Genomic DNA, 20,847 nt, shown 5'->3' on the forward strand with positions numbered 1-20,847 from the left:
AACCGGATTATAAGGCGCATTAAAGGGGTCATATTATTTTTATTTTTTTCTGAATGTAAAAGACTTCCTTGTGGTCTACATAACATGTAATGGTGGTTCTTTGGTCAAAATGTTGCATAGATGATGTTTTACAGATCATCTTCTAAGTCACTTTCTGACAGTCGCTTCAGGATGCACCGTTTTGTGGGCGGTCTTATTTACGTGGCTCACCTTCGACAGCGTCTTTTGTCCGTCATTTTGTTGTAGCGGTGTAGCGTGCAAGGAAAGGAGTGGAAGAAGTGTCAAAAGATGGCGCTAACTGTTTTAATGACATTCAGACTTTACTTCAATCAATAACGGAGCAGCATCTCCTCATCCGGGAACAACAACAACGCCGGACATGTGTCCCGTGAAAAAGCGTCCGACCGGAACTCTCTAATAACTAAAGTTCCTTGGGTGAATAATGTAAACTCACTACAGCGGTATGTTTTAGCGCTTTCACTGACAGATATGAGTAAGAACTTTAAAGTACTTTATATTAGAAATGGCAACAGTGGAGGATGGATGTCCCATAACAAGAAAATAGAGAAAAAGAAGAACCTTATCGACTACGGTGTCAGCACGAACTACAAAGGCGGATGCGCGCAAATTTTCAGGACTTATGCCTATCCCAAATACAGATCAGCAGGTACCAGAAGGTAAGAAAAGTTGCTTTTGCATAATATTGCGAAACAAAACGCCATATTATACGTCTTACCTTATACACACACCATAATAATTCTCCTATGTTCAAGCACAGTACAATCCATCAAGCGGTGCGGCTTCATAGCTTACCAAAGTCGTACTAAAACATTTTGACAGACTTTTGAGCGCCGTGTGTAATGTTCTATATTTTCAATGGAACATATGACATGTTGTTTACTTGAGTCATATTGCAGTCTACACGTATCTCTTATGTGTGACTGCCATCATATTGCAGTCTACACGTATCTCTTATGTGTGACTGCCATCTACTGGTCACACTTATCATTTCACCATGTACCAAATAAAATAGCTTCGAGGTCGGTAAGCACAACCAAAATGATTCCGTACATTAGGCGCACCGGATTACAAGGCGCACTGTCGAGTTTTGAGAAAATGAAAGGATTTTAAGAGCGCCTTATAGTCCGAAAAATACGGTATGTTGTTACACATGTGTCTTTATTCTTATGAGTGTTTGCTCTTCTGTGTTAGGAGTGGGAGCAGAGAGAAGAGGAAGACAACCTTCTGATTGAGAGAATTCTGCTTCTGGTCCGGAATGTTCTTCACGTGCCTGCAGATCCTTTAGAGGAGAAGGTGGGGCTGGACGATGATGGCAAAAATAATAATCACGATTATTTTTAATTGATATTGAAATCACGACGAATAACAGTTAATTAATTAGAAAACATTAGTATTTATTGCACCACCAAACATTCAACTTTGAATAGATTTTAAAAGAACAACGGATATAAATTACTATCGAATAATAAACAGCAAGTACAATTTTAAAAATATTAACAGCAATAAATTACATTTGCAATAGCCATATAAAACAATACAATCCAGTTTTTACCGTCTTATTTATTTTTAATTCTGTTTTTTGCCTTTTACACTTATTTTACCACCATAGAGTCTTTTGTTTCAAATAAAATGTTTAACTAAATGAAAAAATCCTCACACTTTGTGCAATTTCGACCAGTAAGCAGTGTTTCCCACACATTCATTTATTTGTGGCGGCCCGCCACGAAATAATTACGTCCGCCACAAATAGATGTATTATTATTTTTTATTTTATTTTTATTTTTATTTTTATTTTTATTTTTATTTTTGTATTTTATTTTATTTTTTGGTCCTGTCCAGCTTCTCAGGCAAATCATATAGTTGATGTAGATGCCCATATAGGCTGTTCAGATTTACTTTACAAAAGAGAAGTGTACGATACTTCTCTTGTTGCCTTATTTGTATTTGACTACTACTGTTTTCTGTTTATTTGTTACTGACTGTGGCAGGACACCTCTGCCTCTGTTTCACTTTATGTTGCTGGTAAATAATATGGTTGTAGTAGTAGGCTAAAGTTAAATTATTTAGTATGCACTAATTAAAGGGGCAGAGCTTTAAGAGACATTTTAGCTTTTATATTTTATAAGATATATTTTTTGTAAGAACCACAATTAATAAATATATTTCAGTGAATAACTTATTGTTCAAATCTGTATATATATATGTACATAAAGTGTTGTAATTATATTGTAAAATGGATGGATGGATGGACGCTTAAAAGAAAACTGTTATTATTAATTAGTAAGTATAAATTTTTTGAGCCTTTTTAGAGAAAATCATATCATTGTAGTAAATTATGCAAATGACTCGATGATGTCATGGTGACCACGCCCATAGCCACGCCCCCACCACCACAGGTATCTTGGCAGTGGAAACACTGGTAAGCATCATCATTTTGTAAATGTATCAATAAGTGCTTTAAGTACAATATACTTGTGTAAGGTACTTTTTTGAAACCTTTGTTTTGGATACGCAGTCAGACCGGATGTGCTGCACTACGCTGTTATTGTGAAAGGGAGGAAGTGTGCTGTTGTCCAGAGCTTGACGTTACTCTCAAGTTGTTTCTGCTGTTCTTTTTGTATATTGATGTAGGGCTGGGTGATATGGACTTTAATAAATATCTCAATATTTTTAGGCCATGTCACGATACGCGATATATATCTTGATATTTTGCCTTAGCCTTGAATTAACACTTGATGCATATAATCACACCAGTATGATGATTATATGTGTCTACATTAAAACATTCTTATTAATACTGCATTAATAAATGCTCATTTTAAACTTTCATGCAGAGAGGGAAATCACAACTAAGTCAATTTACCAAAACTGTATTTATTAAACAGTTATTAAGCAGTGGCACAAACATTCATGTCATTTCCAAAACAGAAAGTGCAAGATTGTCAGAGACATTTTAAAACAAGTTATTAGTGCACTTTTGTGCATGATGTCACTAAGATGACACATTAAAACAACACTAAATTAAAGTGCACTTTTTGTACAGAACGCCACTACAATAGTTTAAAACAAATAAAGTGCACTTTTGTGCATGATGTCACACAAGATATTTCAATAACTGTCAAATAACAATTAGCTGCATAATAGGAAATCAAATAGTGTATGTCCTTCTCTATGTGGTAGGTTACTGCGGACGTTATCTCCTTCTGTTGTTGACTATTTTTTTATACGGTGTTGATCTGGAAATGGTTGCTTGGGCATTTTGTTGGGTTTGGCACCGGCCGAGATGTTGACGTGCGGAGTTTCAAGCACTCATCCTTCTCTAGCGGTTGACTTTTCAAATGATGCTACAAATTAGTAGTGCTGCTACTTATTGTAGTGAATTGAAGTGAAGTGAATTATATTTATATAGCGATTTTCTCTAGTGACTCAAAGTGCTTTTACATAGTGAAACCCAATATCTAAGTTCCATTTAAACCAGTGTGGGTGGCACTGGGAGCAGGTGGGTAAAGTGTCTTGCCCAAGGACACAACGGCAGTGACTAGGATGGCGTGACTAGGATGGCGGAAGCGGGGATCGAACCTGCAACCCTCAAGTTGCTGGGACGGCCACTCTACCAACCGAGCTATACCGCCCCATTAAATTAATTAAATTGTAGCAACGCTTTTGCCGCATACTTGACATATTACGGTTGTCTGTTCAACATCTTCCCGTTGAAGCCAAACCACCGTCAGACGATGGACCCTGTGCTGTTTTTCTTGGGAATTAATTATTCTTCCTCCATTTGTTACCAGATTCGCACCTTCTCTCTCTCGTATTACCCCTCGCACCGCTCCGCTTGCACCTGCCACAGAAATTAGCTGCCACAGCTAACTTTACCTATGGTACATTTCTCCCTACTACCTCTCTGCTCGGCAAAGGCGTATGACGTTGCACGTGTGACAGTATGTGGTGTATGTAAGAAGGTGCGCTTGTTTTATGAGAGACAAGAAAGAGTGAGAAAAGCCTGTAGTGTAATGCCCGCAGCTAAAAGCAACTGCGTGAGAACGTATACTCGAATACTCACGATATCGTCATTTTCTACATCGTACAGAGACAAACCCGCAATATATTGAGTATATTCGATATATCGCCAAGCCCTACATTGATGTTCACAACAACACAAACACATTAGACGTATTGTGGGTGTATGATTGTTTGTACATTGATGTTACATCCATGATGTCGTTCACAACAACACAAACCGATGAGATGTGTTGTGTGTGTATGATTGTTTGTACATTGATGTTACATCAAGGATGTCGTTCACAACAGATGACATGTGTTGTGTGTATGATTGTTTGTACATTGATGTTACACCAATGATGTCGTTCACAACAACACAACAGATGGCATGCGTTGTGTGTGTATGATTGTTTTTACATTGATGTTACATCCATGATGTCGTTCACAACAACACAACAAATGAGATGTGTTGTGTGAGCAAGCAAGTTTAATTCAGATCTAATCCAGATTGTGCATTTGGTGGAAATATAAATATTGTATTCAATATGGAATCTGCCGTTTAACATGTTTTATTTGTTATGCATTTGATCAAGTTGTAATGTTAAGTGCCAATCAGAATCTTAACGAATGACATTTCATTTACACCCACAAGTAATTAATTGTAAATGGAAGGGTAAAAATACCTACTTTTAAACGGAGGTGGTCTATAAAATGGAGGTTGTATGAACTCAGATCTTCACTCTGAGTCTTGCCGTCTCTGTAGAAAGTGGATGATGACGCCAGTGTCCACGACAGGCTGCTTTGGGCCATTCACATGAGCGGTTTTGATGACCTGGTCAAGTTCTTGGCCTCGGCCCAGAGTGAGCAGCAGTGGAGCATGCACGTGTTAGAAATCATTTCCCTCATGTTCAGAGACCAGGTAAGGGCAAATCTCCTTTTCCTAATCTTTTGTGTACGTCTTTGCCGCAGCCGCTGGTTCTTTAGGTATTGTTTTGGCGTGTTTGCAGACACCTGACACCTTGGTGAGTGCTGGGCACGCTCGCTCTGCAGAGGAGAAGCAGAGAGACACCTCGGAGCTGGAGGTGCTGAGGCAGAAGGAGCAGGCGGAGAAACGATCTCGTACGCTGCAAAGAGGATGCAGGTCGCTCTTTTCAACCATCACATTTGACCAGCCAGCCTGAAATGTATCGTTTATCATCCATGTGATTTATGATTCACAGACATTCCCGATTTGGTGGCTCTTTTGTGGTGAAAGGCCTGAAGGCAATCGGAGACAACGATGTGATTTATCACAGAAATATTACCAATGTGAGTACAGCGACTTCCAAAGTGATATTCATAAAAGTGAAGTTGGCACGTTGTGTAAATGGTAAATAAACAGAATACAATGATTTTCAAATATTTTTCAACTTATATTCAATTGAATAGACTGCAAAGACAATATATTTATTATTCCAACTGGAAAACTTATTTTTTGCAAATATTAACTAATTTGGAATTTGATGCCTGCAACGTGTTTCAAAAAAGATGGCACAAGTGACAAAAAAGACTGAGAAAGTTGAGGAATGCTCATCAAACATTTATTTGGAACATCCGACAGGTGAACAGGCTAATTGGGAACAGGTGGGTGCCATGATTGGGTATAAAAGCAGCTTACATTAAATGCTCAGTCATTCACAAACAAGGATGGGGCGAGGGTCACCACTTTGTGATGGCGAAGTTGGGAGAGTGGCCGTGCCAGCAATCTGAGGGTTACTGGTTCAATCCCCACCTTCTACCATCCTAGTCACGTCCGTTGTGTCCTTGAGCAAGACACTTCACCCTTGCTCCTAATGGGCCTGATTAGCGCCGTGCATGGCAGCTCCCGCCATCAGTGTGTGAATGTGTGTGTGTGAATGGGTGAATGTGGAAATAGTGTCAAAGCGCTTTGAGTTCCTTAAAAAGGTAGAAAAGCGCTATACAAGTACAACCCATTTCCATTTCCATTTACAGTTAAAACTCTACTACGCAAAGCCAAATTTATCAACAACACCCAGAAACGCAGCCGGCTTCGCTGGGCCCGAGCTCATCTAAGATGGACTGATGCAAAGTGGAAAAGTATTCTGTGGTCTGACGAGGCCACATTTCAAATTGTTTTTGGAAACTCTGGACGTCGTGTTCTCTGGAACAAAGAGGAAAAGAACCATCCGGACTGTTATATGCGCAAAGTTGAAAAACCAGCATCTGTGATGGTATGGGAGTGTATTAGTGCCCAAGGCTTGGGTAACTTACACATCTGTGAAGGCACCATTAATGCTGAAAGGTACGTACAGGTTTTGGAGCAACATATGTTGCCATCCATGCAAAGTTATCATGGACGCCCCTGCTTATTTCAGCAAGAAAATGCCAAGCCACATGTTACAACAGCGTGGCTTCATAGTAAAAAAGTGCGGGTACTAGACTGGCCTGCCTGTAGTCCAGACCTGTCTCCCATTGAAAATGTGTGGCGTTCTTAGATAACTGCTACAACCGTCTCAACCCGGACTGTTGAACAACTTAAGCTGTACATCAAGCAAGAATGGGAAAGAATTCCACTTCAAAAATGTGTCTCCTCAGTTCCCAAATGTTTACTGAGTGTTGTTAAAAAGAAAGGCCATGTAACACAGTGGTAAAAATGCCCCTGAGACAACTTTTTTGCAATGTGTTGCTGCCATTAAATTCTAAGTTAATGATTATTTGCAAAAAAAAAAGAAGTTTCTCAGTGTGAACATTAAATATCTTGTCTTTGCAGTCTATTCAATTGAATATAAGTTGAAAAGGATTTGCAAATCATTGTATTCTGTTTTTATTTACCATTTACACAACGTGACAACTTCACTGGTTTTGGGTTTTGCACTAATCGGTCTGTTGTTCCTTTCCCAGTTCAAAAACTACACCCATGACATCGGTAAAGCTGTGAGACGTGTTCCTCGGCGAAACAGACAAGCCCAGGAAAATATGGACAAACGGCGCTCAGCTTTCAACGTTCGACTCTTCCTACGAGAGTTTTGTGTGGACTTCTTGGAGAACTGCTACAACCGTCTCATGTACCTTGTCAAGGTCAGCAACGAAGCCCTTTTTTGGAAGCAAAGTTGACTTTTGTAATCATTCATAATAGGGATGTCCCGGTCCACCTACTACTGATCAGTATCAGACGATTTTTGTGAAACACGGATGACACAGTATTAATTTTAGTTCCCCGGCTGACAAGCGGCTAGCAGCTAACTATGTGTCTCCTTACTATGGCTGTACGATTAATCAACATCAAACGACATTGAGGTTTTAAATAAACCGCAAGAAGCAGAGGTTTTTATTTTCTGCGCTGTCACCGGCATTTGAATTCCCCAAAAAGTGCACTTCCCCTTTAAATGACTGTGAATAGTGTTTATATTGTTCCCAGTCTTTGTTTGCCTCCTCCTCCGCAGGAGAGTCTGATTCGGGAGCAGAGCCAGCAGCATGACGAGACCTACTACCTGTGGGCGCTCAGCTTCTTCATGGCCTTCAACCGTGGCAACACTTTCCGTGCCGATTTAGTTTCCGAGACCATGTCCAGTCGCACGTTCCATTTCATAGAGCGCAACATCACCAACTACTACGAGATGATGCTGACCGACCGCAAGGAGGCCACGTCCTGGTCCCGCAGGTTACTGGCAAGCAGCTTTGGGAAAATGACCTGAACATGGCGGTCCTGACGCTTCCCTTTCCTCTTCTTCCCGCTAGGATGCACCTGGCGCTGAAGGCATACCAGGAGCTGCTGCTCACCGTTAACGAGATGGACCGATCACATGATGGAAGCATCCGTCACAGTGCCAGCGTTATCAAAAGTACAACTTCCTTTAAAACAGCAACTGTACTCTATCTATATATATATATATATATATATATATATATATATATATATATATATATATATATATATATATATATAATGGTTTATTTGAAATAGGGACAGCTACAGAAACATAGATATCTGAAACAGTTATCCAATGTATGCATCATAGTGTTTGTAGCCAAAGCTAATTTACAACACTTGTCCCCAACAACAACAACACAGATCTAACATCATTAAAATAGGAAAATAAAAAGAATGAGGCAAAGAGGAGTCGATAATAATGATAATCGTAATAATACAGACAAAGTGCAATCTAGGTAAAAGCCAATAATAATAATAACACAGACAAAGTGCAAAGTAGATAAGAACCGTTTAGTAAAAACTAAACATGGGAACACGATTGTTGCTCAACCAGCCACAATTTTGTTTGTTTTTTTAAAGTGACAAGTGCAGGTATACATTTCAAAGTGTCAGGTAGAGAGTTCCATAGTTGTTATCCTTTTATTGTTGCCTCTACAAAGTCAACAATGCACAAAATCATATTATTAGTTCAATAAAATAGGAAAGACACCTTTCAGTGTGGTGCAGGAAAGTTGTCAATCAAAGCTGATTACTATTATTTTCTTTCCTTTATGTTTTATTTAGAGGTATATTTGTGTGAATGCTCCAAAATATTCAGACATGGTTTTCTACACCAAAATTAATCTATTCAATCTTCTTCTCCAGATTTTGGCGCGCTCCACCTTCCACATTTTTCATCCGATTCAAACCGTTCCAACTTCAAACTGTTCAGCCTATTCGGGAATTGCTGCCTTTCCCTTGACAAATTCCAAAAATTCCCAGATTTCCCAGAATTCCCGGTTTTCCTGGACATTTTTCCCATTTAAAATGAATTTGCCATTTTTCAACCTATTCATACCATTCCACCTTCAACATATTTCACTCATGCTGGAAATTTAAACTACCCTTTTTCCAAGTTCAAAAAAATTCCAGTATTTTCCAGAATTCCTAGTTTTCCAAAGCCCTATTTCCAGCCATTTTTCAACGCTTTTCAACTGTTTCACCGTCAAAACATTCCGCTTAATCAGGACAAAAAAACAAAGTTGTTTTTTGAACTGGAAAAATTCCCGTTTTTTGCGAAATTCCAGGAATTCCGTAATACCATTTCTCCATTCAACATGTTACTACTTCAATATTCTCGACAGGTTTGAAAAATTTCAACACCAACCAATTCAACTCATTCAGACTATTCAATTTTTTTTTTACCATTTTCAAAAAAAAATCCCGCTTTACCCGAAATTCCCAATTTTTTGGGAAATTCCCAATTGAAAACAATGGGACATTCTTCAAAGTTGCACAATTCCCACATTTTTCATCTGATTCAAACTGTTCCAACTTCAAAATATTCTGGAATTGCGTGCTCTACTTCAATCAATCAATCAATCAATCAAAGTTTACTTCTATAGTCCTAAATCACGAGTGTCTCAAAGGGCTGCACAAGCCAACAATTAGTCATTTTGAAGTTCAACTTCAGCATTGGAGCATTCACATGCAATTTCTTCAGGAATTGCTTCATCTAGTTTCTTATTATTTTCTATTACAGTTTGCAGTAAATAATGAACTGTTTTCCATACTTTGTATAAAGCCAACAGCAGTTATAAAGACGAGGCTTTTTCATTTCCGAAACCAATATTGCAGCTTTGTTTACTGATCAATACCAGTATTGATCTGATGCAATATTAGCACGAATTGTACACACTTTTATTGTTTTGTTGCATGAAATGACTCAGAGAACAATGGTAGGTATGAAAAACACTAACCAATTTATTGGACTTATCCTATATTTAAGTTAAAGTGGAGGGGTAAATATGTTTCGGTGACACCTGGTGGCCACGATAATTCATTTTGAAAAAATAATCATTAACTTAGAATTTAATGGCAGCAACACATTGCAAAAAAGTTGTCAGAGGGGCATTTTTACCACTGTGTTAAATGGCCTTTCCTTTTAACAACACTCAGTAAACGTTTGGGAACTGAGGAGACACATTTTTGAAGTGGAATTATTTCCCATTATTGCTTGATGTACAGCTTAAGTTGTTCAACGGTCTCTGTTGTTTTCTTAGATGAGCTCGGGCCCAGCGAAAGCCGGCGGCGTTTCTAGGTGTTGTTGATAAATGGCTTTGGCTTTGCATAGTAGAGTTTTAACTTGCACTTACAGATGTAGCGACCAACTGTAGTTACTGACAGTGGTTTTCTGAAGTGTTCCTGAGCCCATGTGGTGATATCCTTTACACACTAATGTCGCTTTTTAATGCAGTACCGCCTGAGGAATCAAAGGTCACGGGCATGCCGCTTACGTGCAGTGATTTCTCCAGATTCTCTGAACCTTTTGATGATATTACGAACCGTTGATGGTGAAATCCCTAAATTCCCTGCAAAGTACTTTCTATTCTATTCAAGCTGGTTGTGAAATGTTGCTTTTAAACTGTTAAAAAATTTGCTCACGCATTTGTTGACAAAGTGGTGACCCTCGCCCCATCCTTGTTTGTGAATGACTGAGCATTTCATGGAAGCTGCTTTTATACCCAATCATGCCACTCACCTGTTCCCAATTAGCCTGTTCACCTGTGGGATGTTCCAAATAAGTCTTTGATGAGCATTCCTCAACTTTCTCAATTTTTTTTGCCACTTGTGCCAGCTTTTTTGAAACATGTTGCAGGCATCAAATTCCAAATGAGCTAATATTTGCAAAGAACAACAACATTTTCCAGTTCGAACGTTAAATACCTTGTCTTTGCAGTCTATTCAATTGAATATAAGTTGAAAAGGATTTGCAAATCATTGTATTCTGTTTTTATTTACCATTTACACAACGTGACAACTTCACTGCTTGTATCGGCTGTATCAGAGATTTTCGATGCCAGTCAATACAATCCGATACTGTTTTTTTGCTGATATTGATATCAAATCGGGAAACCTGAAGTATCATTTATATAAGTCAGAGGTGTCAAAGTCGTTTTCACCGAGGCCCACATCGCAGTTATGTTTGGCCCCAGAAGGCCGCTTCTAACAGTGAATACTATTATTACACTATTTTTTCATACATTTTATTAGTAGATTTTTTAAAATTAAAATGTAAAAAAAATATGGTAAGTTGCAATAATTTCACCTGGAAAAACAGTACTGCTGTTTTTATGAAGAAAAAAAAAAGGCAGCTCAGTTGTCAGAATTCCATCCATCCATTTTCTACCGCTTATTCCCTTCGGGGTCGCGGGGGGCGCTGGAGCCTATCTCAGCTACAATCGGGCGGAAGGCGGGGTACACCCTGGACAAGTCGCCACCTCATTGCAGGGCCAACACAATTTTACTGTAAAATTTGCATTTTTTTTTATTTTTTACTGTAAATAAAAAAACAGAATTTTTACAGTAAAAGTTTGACACCTGAGGGTGCTGGAGCCTATCTCAGCTGCATTCAGGCGGAAGGCGGGGTACACCCTGGACAAGTCGCCACCTCATCACATGGCCAACATTTAAGTTAACAAAATTTGCGATTGCATGGAGTACTTTTTTTTTTTCAGCCAAAATAGAAAGAAATAATAAATTTAGTAAGAAAAGTTACAGTACTTTATTGATACATAATTTTTCCAGGATTTCGAGGGCCAGATAAAATGAAGTTGCGGGCCACATCTGGCCTTGGGTTTGACACCTCTGATATAAGTGATATTGATTGACCTCTATACCTTGTAGGTAACATATTCTACCTAATGGAATATAGGGAGATATTCCTAACCTTGTTACGAAAGTATGATGAGACCAAACAGCCGCAGTCCTACCTCAAAGACCTGGTGGAGTCAACTCATCTCTTCCTGCGCATGTTGGAGCGCTTCAGCAAGGGTCGCAAAAACTTAATCGTGCAGGTAAACAATCCAGGGTGAATGTGTAGTGTTTCCTTATAGAGACCTTCAAATAGTGATTCTGTTCCATTCTTTAGAAAAAACACGCAAAGCGGAAAAAGACCAAAAGAGCTGCAAACCAGCCAGCTGTAGACCGGAGCCCAGAAGCTCTGGCAGAAACCTGGAAGATTGTGGAGGAAGAGCTGAGGGGAATACATTTTAAGGTCAGTAGCTTCTTCTTTATTAGTCCTTCAGACTTGATTTCATTGCATGCACTAGGAATGTAACGGTATAATGATAAACCGCAGTATAATACCAGACGGTTAGTAATACCATTTTTAATTACCGAAAAAACGTTGTTTATTAATGCATTTTAGGCAACTCTGCTTACTTCCTGGAAACGGAATGTTGAGAAATGTTGTTCTTAAACTGTTTGACAATTTGGAATGTGGACTCGACAGACCACAGAACACTTTTCCACTTTGCATCAGTCCATCTTAGATGAGCTCAGGCCCAGCGAAGCCGGCGGCGTTCCTGGGTGTTGTTGATAAATGGCTTTGCCTTTGCATAATATAGTTTTAACTTGCACTTACAGATGTAGCAACCAACTGTAGTGTAGTGAAGTGAATTAAATTTATATAGCGCTTTTCTCTAGTGACTCAAAGCGCTAGTGAAACCCAATATCTAAGTTACATTTAAACCAGTGTGGGTGGCACTGGGAGCATACTGACAGTGGTTTTCTGAAGTGTTCCTGAGCCCATGTGGTGATATCTTTTACACACCGATGTTGGTTTTTGATGCCGTACCGCCTGAGGGATCGAAGGTCCGTAACATCATCGCTTACCTGCAGTTATTTCTCCAGATTCTCTGGACCTTTTGATGATATTTGGGACCGTAGATGGTGAAATCCCTAAATTCCTTGCAATAGCTGGTTGAGAAATGTTGTCCTTAAACTGTTGGACAATTTGCTCATGCATTTGTTGACAAAGTGGTGACCCTCGCCCCATCCTTGTTTGTGAATGACTGAGCATTTCATGGAAGCTGCTTTTATACCCAATCACGGCACCCACCTGTTCCCAATTGGCCTGTTCACCTTTGAGATGTTCCAAATAAGTCTTTGATGAGTATTCCTTAACTTTCTCAGTCTTTTTTGCCACTTGTGCCAGCTTTTTTTGAAACATGTAGCAGGCATCAAATTCCAAATGAGTTATTATTTGCAAAAAATAACAAAGTTTACCAGTTCCAACGTTCAGTATCTTGTCTTTGCAGTCTATTCAATTAAATTTAAGATGAAAAGGATTTGTAAATCATTGTATTCTGTTTTTTTTTTACCATTTACTAGGGGTGTAACGGTACACAAAAATGTTGGTTCGGTACGTACCTCGGTTTAGAGGTCACGGTTTGGTTCATTTTCGGTACAGTAAGAAAACAACAAAATATAAATTTTTTGGTTATTTACCAAATTTGTAAACAATGGCTTTATCCTTTTAACATTGGGAACACTATAATAATTCTGCCCACGTTAATCAACATTAAACTGCCTCAAGTTGTTGCTCAGATTAAATAAAATGACAAAACTTTTCTTCTACATATAAAAAGTGCAACATTGAACAATTAATGTCCTTTTTTGCTGCTTCAAAACCGCTCAATCAACACAGAAAAAGGTAAAGTGAAATAACAGACAGACAGGGCTTTGCTGTCTAAAAGTTTCAATCAATCAAACACACACACACACACACCGCAAACTGAGCTAACGTTACGCTAAAAGCTAATTAGCCTTCACCTCAAGCCAGGACTGCGAGCGAGCTGAGCTGCAGTTTACGTTTCTAGAAGGTCAACGGGCTCATAGTGATGTTACTAGTAGTTGACTGGGAGGTGTTTATTATCATTTGGGGAGTACGCTGCCTGATGCTTACCTGCTAAACACCTATCTGCTCGACGCTGAAGCGCTGAATACATGCGCTCTGAATACGTACTGCTAAATGGCTGATACCACTTTGTATGTAACCAATCAAATGCTTGTGTGGGTGGGACAATGCTGGGTGCTGAGACAGAGGCAGAAGAAGCAAAGCAGCTTGTTAAGACTTTAGCTTAGAAACTCGTTGGGTACACCTCCAAACCGAACTGAAACCCCCGTACCAAAACGGTTTAATACAAATACACGTACCGTTACACCCCTACCATTTACACAACATGACAACTTCACTGGTTTTGGGGTTTGTAGATGAGGACAGGTGTGGACAGTATTGGACACAGACACATTTGTCCCACACTAAAAGTATAAAATAGAGAAAAAAAATATTTTATGTTGCAGTTTCATTTTGAACGTGCAGCTAGCGTCCGTCCGCCAGCTGCTGGGACTGAGAGTTAGCATGCAGCAGGCGATGTGTCGTGAACGTTGTCACAACTTGTTTATAAAGCCTGTAATTTGTTTACTTTAAAACCGATTCATGTTGCACAGCATTTTGTTAATGTTTTTATGGTGTATCGTTAATTCCTACACGACATATTTCTGCTCAAACTCTTAATGGATCTGTCCCGATACAGCATGTACATGTACATATACAGTACATGTACATAACCTAAAGAATACTTCTCGCTATCAAAATGTAAACATAAATATAGAAACAGAAAAAAAGCTGACACGTTGAGACTATGAATGAACAAAAACTAAAATATTTGACTTTAAATATATGGATAACGTTTATGTTTAGCCTTTTTATTAGATATTACAAATGACATGATGGTGTCGTGTTCACACCTAGGGATGATGTTTGATAAGAAATTATCGAGTTCGAGCCCATTATCGAATCCTCTTATCGAACCGATTCCTTATCGATTCTCTTATCGAATCCAGATAGGTTGTTGTATATGGGAAAAAACCCACAATATTTGGTTTAACAAAAGCTCACTTTTATTTTATAAGAAAAAAATAAAATAAATAAATAAATATTGACTGTTGTTACCCCCCTAAAAAAATAAAATAAAATAAATAAATATTGACTGTTGTTACCCAAAGTATATTAAGTGGGATTTTTCAGAAAAACAAATATATACAGTAACACAAAAACAACCTGTCTCTGTGATCACTATAGGTGTATAAATATTAATATAGTGTTAAATAAAATCAGTCCCTTGGGCACGAAACTAAAAATAATACAGCTCTCCAAAAAGTGCACTTCTGCTGCTATTGGAACATCCTTCTGGAGTCCATCAGTGTGGCCTCCTCCAGGAATGACTGCACGTCCTTGTCCTGGAGAGAAAATGAGGGACAGACACAGCATAGAATTAGGGGGGAAATTAGCTGAATGTGAAGACTAGGGTGTCTGTTAAGTCTTAAGCATTAGTATGTGGAATTAAATGATGGAATGGATTAAGTAATGAAGTTAAACATTGTACTGATATGATCCACTTTAAGAGGTTGTTCAAATTAATAGTGCTTACAAAGTACAAAGAAGAATTATGAGAAATACTTTCAACCTTATTGAAAATAAGATATTCTTCATCTCTGTATATTAATAATGACTGAATTAATTAATTACATATTACAAAACTGTTGTATATACTAATTCACAGATGTTATTTTATTATAAAAAGGTCAGTAAATGATGTATATATTTGTAAACGCTCTGAAGTGGGAAAGGGGTAGGGTTAAATAAGCTTTACTTCTTCCTACTCCTTTTCGGACATGATGTAAAGTGAAATGATATGAAACTGATATGTGTTATGCTGTAAGTGTGTTCATGTACGAAAGAAAGAAAGCATTAGTTTATTAGACAGACCTGCAAACTCTGGAGTGGTGTAGGCTACAAGATAACGTTAACGTTATCAGACACAAACAAAAAGGCTAACGTTATCGTTAGCCACTGACTATGCTTAGGTAACGTTAGTCTAGCTAACATTACTGCAGTCCTCGATGACATAAGAAGTAACGTTATTTTAGCCTAAAGGCTACGAGTGAGCAGATATGGAAATTAACCGGCAACAGTTAACGTTAGTTACTCACCAGCACTATCACTGGAATTGGCACTGCAGGTTGAAGCAGAGGAAGAGGGGTTTGCTTTGTCATCTCTGTCGCTGCTTCTCCACGACACCTTTCTCTAACCTTTAGGTCAGGGGTCACCAACCTTTTTGAAACCAAGGGCTACTTCTTGGGTACTGATTAATGCGAAGGGCTACCAGTTAGATACACACTTAAATAAATTGCCAGAAGTAGCCAATTTGCTCAATTTACCTTTAACTCTGTTATTATTAACAATTAATGATATTTATCTTTGTGGAAACACTGATCATCTTAATGATTTCTCACAATAAATATATATAGAAACAGATAAATATCAATATGCAACACTTTATTTTTATATTTTCTCTAAGTGCACATTTTTCAAATTGAACATTTTCAAATGATCACTTCTAAGACAGTCTTTTGAAATCACAATATCCCATTTTAACTAGCTAGCCACTAACATTTTTTAACAAATCATGAATTACTTTGTACCATGTTTGTACAAATAATAACTCATGTAAAATACAAAAGTAAACTCTCAAATTTTTAAATCATGTCACACTTTGAACTGGACACCAAATCTGTTATCTGTTTCTTTGTCAGTTAGTGGGAAGCCTGGCATTGCATGCTGTTAACTAGTGTGTTGTACTCTGGTGTGTAACTTGACACTGCAACTCTGAGTGAGTCTTGCAGATGTGCATCAGTGAGGCGTGTTCTGTGTTTGTTCTTGATGAAGTTCATGTCAGAAAAGGCTGATTCACAAAGATAAGATTTTTCCTCATTGTTTGTGGAACCTTCTTAATCTTTTGAACATATTTTCACAGCAATCTGGCCTTAAGCTTAATTATGATAAATGTAAAATGTTAAGGATCGGAAATCTAAAGGGAACGTCCTTTCGAATAGAATGCAAAGTGCCTGTTTTGTGGACAGATGGACCAGTTAACATACTTGGTGTTGTTGTCCCAGAAAATCTGGAAGATCTAGGCTCAGTAAATTATGATAATCGACTAAGAAAGCTGGACAAAATTATGCAATTATGGAAAGGGAAATCCCTAACCTTGTATGGTAAAATGTCTATTGCCAACTCGTTAATTATTCCTCAATTTATTTATTTGTTTTTGTCATTACCAGCTCCATCACAAAACTTTTTTAAGATTTATGAGCGGAGGGTCTTCCATTTTGTCTGGAACGGCAAACCAGAAGAGATTAAAAGAAAGGTTTTGTACAAAGAGTATGAATATGGGGGCCTGAAACTTCTCAACCTGGAAGCTATGTGTCTGTCTTTAAAAGCATCAATTGTTCCAAAGATGTATTTAAACATTGAGTGGTACACAAATGTCCTGTTGGACAAAAAACATGTACTGTATCAAAAGAAATTGTATCCTTTTTTACAAGTGATCCCCTCCCATAGAGTCTGCTGGGAAACATGGCAGGGTTCATAAAGGAAACAATCCACTCATAGTGGTGTTTTCAATTTTATGTGCCAGAAAAAAGAGACGATATTTTGCAGCAGTTAATATGGATGAACTCTAATATTGTAATAGATGGAAAGCCTTTCTTTTGGAAAAATATGTTTGAAAGAGGAATCATTTTTGTCAATGATATTATCAATGAGAATGGTAAAATTATGAAGTATGATGAATTTAGAGCTATGTATGGTGATGCTTGCTCAAGCTTTTCATTTTATCAACTAACTGGAGTAATTGGGAAAATATGGAAACAAATAATTAATTATGGAACTACTAAATTATTAGTTTGTAAACCTCTAATAAGAAATTCTAGTTGGCAAAAAGGAACTAAAATAAATAGAAAAAGATATAATTTTTTATTTAATAAAGAAATCTTTGAAGGCTGCCTCATACAACACAAATGGAAAATGGGAGGACTTTTTTGACTGCCCGTTGCCATGGGATGCCATATTCAAACTAATCTATAAAACCACTATCGATGTGCAAAATCGTTATTTTCAAACTAAAATTATTTATAACTTCTTACCCACAGGGAAAATGTTAAAATTATGGAATATGACAGAGTCAGATGATTGCCGATTTTGTTGTCAGGAGCCTGAATCCACCCTGCATTTGTTTTGGTATTGTCATATTGTGTCTTTGTTTTGGGTGGAAGTTGAAAAAATTTGTTTAAGGATTGGTTTGTTTATGAAGCTTAATGTGGTTTCTATTATTTAGGAGAGTTCATTGACAATCATGATTTAGTCAATTTAATTATAGTACTCAGTAAAATGTTTATTTTTAAGGCCAAAAACAGATATTCACTTAGTATTACTTTCTTTAAAACATTTATTCAGTATTTTCTAACTTTAGAAAGTTACATGGTTGAAAACGGTAATGATGCCAAAAAACATTAAAAAAAAGATGAGAAGTCCTCAAAGGCTTATTTTGAAAGTATAATTATGTTTATAGACTATATGATATCTGTTGTTGTGTTCCCTAATTTGAGTGACCTGGACATAATCTGGACTGTACATAAATGCTTATTTTGAAAATGTAATTTTGTTTATAAATTATATGCAATCTGTTGTGTTCCCTAATTTTTTTCTGTGTACATGAATGAAGGTGTGTGTTGCTGAGTCCGACTTGGACATTATCCGGACTGGGCCTGGTTTAAAAAACCCTTTAAACAAATCTAATTTCATTGACAACCTGGTCTGTTGAAGATAAGGCCCTTTTTTAAAAAATAAAATAAAATAAGATAAATAAATAAAAGACATTTTCTTGGATAAAAAAGAAAGTAAAACAATATAAAAATAATTACATAAAAAATAGTAATTAATGAAAATGTTAGTGGACCAGCAGCCTATACAATCATGTGTGCTTCAGGGACTGTGTCCCTTGCAGATGTGTTGTCTATGTTGTGGGAACCAGAATATTGGTAGCAGAAAGAAATAACCCCTTTTGTGCGAGTGGGTGTGGATGAGTGTGCATGGGGGAGGTTGTTTGGGTTGATGCACTGATTGAAAGTGTATCTTGTGTTTTTTCTATGTAGATTTAATTTAAAAAAAAAATTTTTAAATTTTTTATTTTTTTATTTTTTTTAGAACAGGCCCGCGGGCGACTCATCTGGTCCTTACGGGCGACCTGGTGCCCGCGGGCACCGCGTTGGTGACCCCTGCTTTAGGTTATGTACTGAACATGTTTCATCATGCTTGTTGTACTTCCCCCCCCTTACATGAGAGCAAAGCCTGGCAATAATTGCAGATAGCCGTTTCCTCGTCGTATTTATTTGTAAAATGAAGCCATGCCTTGAGGCGTTTTTTCCGGTCCATTGTTGTTGCTGCTTCTGTATCTGCCGCCTAATGACTGAGCTACGTCATTTCCTGGGATGTGCCACAGGGCATTTCCTGTGGGACGGGATTTGTTCCCAGGGATTCGAATAAAGAACCAACTCTTTTTCTGAACTATAGTGGCCTCGACAACGGGAACCGGTTCTCAAAAAGGGATTCGATTATTTTTTATTTTACCCCTCCCTCAGGGGGGGAACTCGACAGGGTGGTTGCTGGTTGTTCCATCTCCATCGTTGTGGTCCCTGCGGGTGGGGTGGGTGGTTCCCGTGGCCCCGTGCTGGGCGGTCCTGCGGCGGTCGGCTTGGGTGGTGTGGCCGGGGGCGGGCCGCGCCGTGCTCTCCGGGGGTGGGTAGTGGGCTTGTGGGGGCCCGGTAGCTGGTGGGGCGGGGGCGGTCTTCCCGTCCGGTTGTGGGGAGTCTCTGGGTCCCCCAGGCGGGGTGTCCCGCCTTTCTGCCCGTGTGGGGTGTGGTCTCTCACTGCCTTGAGGTCTGGCTGTCCCCTGCTTCTCTCGTGCCTTGTCCTCTGCCGGGTGTGTCTGTCTGCGGCCTGCTGCTGGCTCTTACGGTGGGCCTGGCTCTGGGGTTCCTGTTGCTGGCCGGCCTGGCTGCGTGGGGCCGGTGGTCCCTGGTTCCCTGGGCACCACGCCTGCTGTTTGTGGGTTGGGCTCTCTGGGTGGCTGGAGCCGTACTCTGGCTCCCACACACACTGGGAGTCAAATATATTGTACATACAAATATACATATACTCACATACATACCGTTATTCATACATACATACATACATACAAAGATACCTACGCTCCCACATACATACACAAATACAGTACCGGTACATACCTACATACTCAAAGTTCGTACATCCACACGCACATTCACTGTACAAACATACACATACACATACTGTACATATACATTCACTGTACAAACATACATAAACACATTCTGTACATATACAAGTACATATGCATACATACACTCATGCACATAATCACGTTTCATCAAACATATATTAACGTTGTTGCTCTAGGGGAAACTGGGTAACACATGGCACACTGACAAAGCTTAACCTATTGTTACTATAACAATCTACAAGGTTAATATAGGTGGCTTCTCTTTTTCCCCCTACATTTTTCTGCATTCTTTTGTATCTCTAGTTATCATTACGTATATGTATTGTTGCATTTAAAGGCCTACTGAAACCCACTACTACCGACCACGCAGTCTGATAGTTTATATATCAATGATGAAATCTTAACATTGCAACACATGCCAATACGGCGGGGTTAACTTATAAAGTGCAATTTTAAATTTCCCGCAAAACTTCCGGTTGGAAACGTCTATGTATGATGAGTACGCGTGTGACGTCACGACGGCAACTTAAGTATTCGTACCCAATGTGTCACCATACAAACTGCTCTGTTTTCATCGAACAATTCCACAGTATTCTGGACATCTGTGTTGGTGAATCTTTTGCAATTTGTTTAATGAACAATGGAGATTGCAAAGAAGAAAGTTGTAGGTGGGATCGGTGTATTAGCGGCTGGCTGTAGCAACACAACAAGGAGTACTTACTTGGATAGCAGATGCCTAGCCGATGCTAGCCGTCGATCGCTGGAACGCAGGTGAGCACGGGTGTTGATGAGCAGATGAGGGCTGGCTGGCGTAGGTGGAGCGCTAATGTTTTTATCATAGCTCTGTGAGGTCCGGTTGCTAAGTTGCTAAGTTAGCTTCAGCGTCGTTAGCAACAGCATTGTTAAGCTTTGCCAGGCTGAGAA

The 20,847-nt window shown here is 38.7% G+C and overlaps 1 protein-coding gene across 2 annotated transcripts in view; it reads left to right on the forward strand.

Annotated features, from left to right (window-relative positions):
* Window positions 1-20,847, forward strand: part of timeless (timeless circadian clock) — a 58,667-nt gene that overhangs the window by 15,603 nt on the left and 22,217 nt on the right. For both annotated transcript variants that reach the window (XM_062027437.1, XM_062027428.1), the window contains exons 6-14: window positions 1,213-1,314; window positions 4,787-4,942; window positions 5,031-5,164; window positions 5,244-5,331; window positions 6,925-7,101; window positions 7,467-7,684; window positions 7,762-7,865; window positions 11,621-11,790; window positions 11,865-11,990. In XM_062027437.1, the coding sequence (XP_061883421.1) occupies window positions 1,213-1,314; window positions 4,787-4,942; window positions 5,031-5,164; window positions 5,244-5,331; window positions 6,925-7,101; window positions 7,467-7,684; window positions 7,762-7,865; window positions 11,621-11,790; window positions 11,865-11,990 (1,275 nt within the window). The remainder of the gene's footprint in view (window positions 1-1,212; window positions 1,315-4,786; window positions 4,943-5,030; window positions 5,165-5,243; window positions 5,332-6,924; window positions 7,102-7,466; window positions 7,685-7,761; window positions 7,866-11,620; window positions 11,791-11,864; window positions 11,991-20,847) is intronic.

The sequence above is a fragment of the Entelurus aequoreus genome, linkage group LG01 (assembly GCF_033978785.1).
Source record: "Entelurus aequoreus isolate RoL-2023_Sb linkage group LG01, RoL_Eaeq_v1.1, whole genome shotgun sequence".
NCBI lineage: Eukaryota > Metazoa > Chordata > Actinopteri > Syngnathiformes > Syngnathidae > Entelurus > Entelurus aequoreus.